This window comes from Cornus florida, unplaced genomic scaffold (assembly GCF_030987335.1).
Source record: "Cornus florida cultivar Cherokee Brave unplaced genomic scaffold, ASM3098733v1 CherokeeBrave_3.0.0_Hap2_Chr04, whole genome shotgun sequence".
Taxonomy (NCBI): domain Eukaryota; kingdom Viridiplantae; phylum Streptophyta; class Magnoliopsida; order Cornales; family Cornaceae; genus Cornus; species Cornus florida.
The window spans coordinates 4,140,418-4,143,694 of record NW_026775574.1 but is presented as its reverse complement, the minus strand read 5'-3'; the positions used below and the strand labels follow the sequence as shown (position 1 = coordinate 4,143,694).

The 3,277-nt window shown below is 36.6% G+C and overlaps 1 protein-coding gene across 1 annotated transcript; it reads left to right on the top strand.

Moving 5' to 3' along the window:
• The first annotated feature begins 635 nt into the window (after window positions 1-635).
• LOC132302545 (putative F-box protein At5g44220) lies at window positions 636-2,447 on the top strand. The gene is made up of 2 exons (XM_059799435.1): window positions 636-889; window positions 1,353-2,447. Exons 1-2 carry the CDS (start codon window positions 850-852, stop codon window positions 1,898-1,900), a joined length of 588 nt encoding a protein of 195 aa, XP_059655418.1. The 5' UTR covers window positions 636-849; the 3' UTR covers window positions 1,901-2,447.
• Window positions 2,448-3,277: the final 830 nt, after the last annotated feature.

Genomic DNA, 3,277 nt, shown 5'->3' with positions numbered 1-3,277 from the left:
GCCGGATCAAAGTATGTTCAGCCCAGTTACTCAAGAATACACAAGTCCTACCAGTTGAAGGATTTACCGTAGAAGGAAAATTCTGAGATAGGAAGTTCTGTACAGGGCAAGTTCTATGTATGGAAAATTAGACAATGGAAAGAACTCTATTAGTAAAGAATGTTTATATAGAAAGAATTGGAGGACAAGTAACGCGAGTCCTATCATAATTTTACAATCTTTTGTATATAAATAAAGGCTTAGACCTCCAATAAAGGGATCAAGCAATTTACGCTTCTCTATACACTGTTCTTATTTATTTTTATTGTTTTTTGTGTGAGTTGTTTTATTTTTCTCAATCATTATTGGTTGAGTGAAATTTTGCATCTACACATGGCAAAGTGAACAATTCTCTGTGTAATAGCTTAGTAAACAAGAAAGAAAGAAAACAAAAGCTCAAAAGCAAACCTGGGCTAAGCAACGGAACAACAACCACCAAGCCCAACAGGAGTAAACAAGCCCACAAACAAGGCCGAGAAAGGCAACGAATAAAGCCTAAAAAAATGCGCCAAACCCATAAACTACTAAAAGAGCCCGGTCTGGCAAGTGGTTTGGAATATAAGGAGCGTGTTTCTTAGCGCCGTTCGTTAATGTCCGTCCACCTCATTTTAGGGCTTTTTACGCTCTTTTCCCCCCAAAATTTCCCATCGCCCAACCATTCCTCCTCTGTTATCTGCAAATCTTCCTTCGTTTCTCTCTCAAAAACTGATTTCCTCTCTCTCTCTCTCTCTCTCTCTAGATTTATGCTTGAACTTGGAACCATAGGTTAGGGCTATAGCTACTGGGTCAGTTTGCAATCGGAAAGAAGCAATGGAATCTGTTCATCATCAATGCATTGACAAACATCAAGGTATTCTTCATTCTACTTATTTGCATTGTGATTGGTGTTAAAAAATGGAGTTTTGTTCAAGTATTTTGCATGAATTGATTTTGTTCCGACTTTGAAGTGATGATCTACCACATCAAACAAAATCCACTCTAGTTCCAACTTTAATGTGAATAAATTTCTTGCTTATTGGTGGTGTGGAAGACATAATTATATATATATTTAAGGCTAAGCGGGCCGAGACACTATTATTATAATTTTTTTGGTGAGGTTTTGATGTTTTTGGCCATATTCTATTTTATCTAGTGGAAAGTTTAATTTTGGTCATTTTTCTTTCCTTATGTGGATAGGGTTTCCTTTGTTGCTTTCCTTATAGTTTTAGGTTCTCTTCATTATAATTATAAATATGCATATATTACAAGAGTCAATTTACTGCAATTTTCTCTGAATTTTGTCAATTTAAAGTTGTTTTTGGTTCAATCAATAGCTTCCGCTTCCGCTTCAACGATGGGAAAGGAAAGAAAGTTTGATTGTTTTTCAGTTCCGCCAGATATTTTCGTCAAGATACTTGAACAGCTTCCGGTGAAAAGTTTGCTAAAATTTAGATGTGTTTCCAAGCTTTGGTGCTCCATTATTGATATAGCTTTCGTTAACTGGCACCATGCTAGCTCCGGTACCAGTATCCTCCTTGTTAGCAAAAGATATGATGGTTGTCGACTACTCGATTCTGCAGAGCCAGAGGGAGACATAGTCCATCACATTCTATATCTGCCCTTCTCCGCCTTAGAGTCAGATACAAAGTATCACTGTGTTAACGGTTTGATCCATACGGACGGCTACATATGGAATCTTAGGATGCGAGAACGCATATCCATCCCACCCATGACCCTGTCTTTTCTCATGGAAGATTCAGAACCCTTTAAACTGAAAATTTATCACTTCTTAGGGTTTGATCCTTCCACAATGGAATACAAAGTGCTTAGCAGATGCTCTACTACTATTCACAATGGCGTTAAAGGAAAAAACAGGAATTGAGTACAAGATTTTGACTCTGGGGACCAACTCTTGGAGAGATATTGATGATTCTATGTTGCATCAATTTGTTGAATTAATGACGAATATTGATAGATATTGTTGCATTGCCGGTGTTATCTATTTTATACTTACTTTGGATACGATTTCAAATGAAGATGTGTTGGTTGCTTTCGAGGTGGGACAGGAGAAGTTTCGAGTCATACCTCTTCCTCAAGGAGCCAATTATGACTCTTATTTAATACCTCTTAGAGAGCGTTTGGCAGTGATAGATTATGACCTGAAGACAATTTGGACATTAAAAGACTACTCCAAGCAACTGTGGAACAAACGGAGCCTGATCGATGAGGGGGAGCTACTAATAGATCATAATGGCGCGAAGTTGATACCATTTGGTACCGTCCATACCAATGAGATAGTAGTCCAGTTATTTTATCAATGAGGACAATCAAAACTGTGAGTTTTCTAACTAAAAAGATCACTAAACTTTTCATTTGTGCAATGCTATTTTATTTTATTTTTTTCCCAGTAAATAAATTTTCCCTCCCAATGTTATCAATTTTTGTTATTCTATAATTGATTCCAAATTTTTGATTTGGATTCTTTTATTGTTTTAGAACATAGGCATGTTTAGTAGTTTATGGTTGTGAACTAGTGACAATTTGGTGTATAGAACTTGTCTCTTTATAGCTTTTATATGTTGAATTCTTGATTGGTGGATTGAATTGGTTCAGGGGAGATTTTCTATGCATTAATCTTGATGGCCTTTCTTCTTTTTGTTTTATGGACAATCCATACGAACACAATATGTGATGCCACTATGTGCTCAGAATTCTTAAGACTCAGCACAGTCAAGTATGACAAGTCTGAATTTTCTTTACAGGATATATGCAATTCAAAATTCTATACCTATATATATTCCCCTATACCAAGCATTTTAAAATCATCAAATTTATAATCCAAAAAAGAAAGAAAAGTGAAACATCAGCAAATGAAGCTACATCATATTCGATGTTACATATGCAATGAGGACTTGCAGTAATGGTGATTATGAGAATATGCTTGGATCTTTTGTTATATGATTTTAACAGCTCGTCTAGATTCTGCTACAGTAGTGATTGTGAACGTTGTAATGCAGAATTTATGGTGGGATGCGTACTGTTGGAAACTAAAGTGTGTGTATAGGCCACTTATTTCCAGCAAAGTGGTATTAGAGCAAAGCGAACACATCCGAGCGGAGTAAAAACCCGATAACGTCTTCTTTTCCCTGGACTCTCCTGATGGAATTTGGACCATAGTCCTAGGAGCAGTTTTCCCCATGAGTAGGAATGAAGTCCTCTCATTCATTTCTGTTCAGCTTTCTTGGGGCAAAGCAAGGAG

Bases quoted from the DNA above. Each gene is read 5' to 3' on its own strand.
- LOC132302545 (XM_059799435.1), top strand. From the start codon at position 850: ATGGAATCTGTTCATCATCAATGCATTGACAAACATCAAG. The intron at 890-1,352 runs GTATTCTTCATT...TTCAATCAATAG, and splicing joins ATGCATTGACAAACATCAAG to CTTCCGCTTCCGCTTCAACG.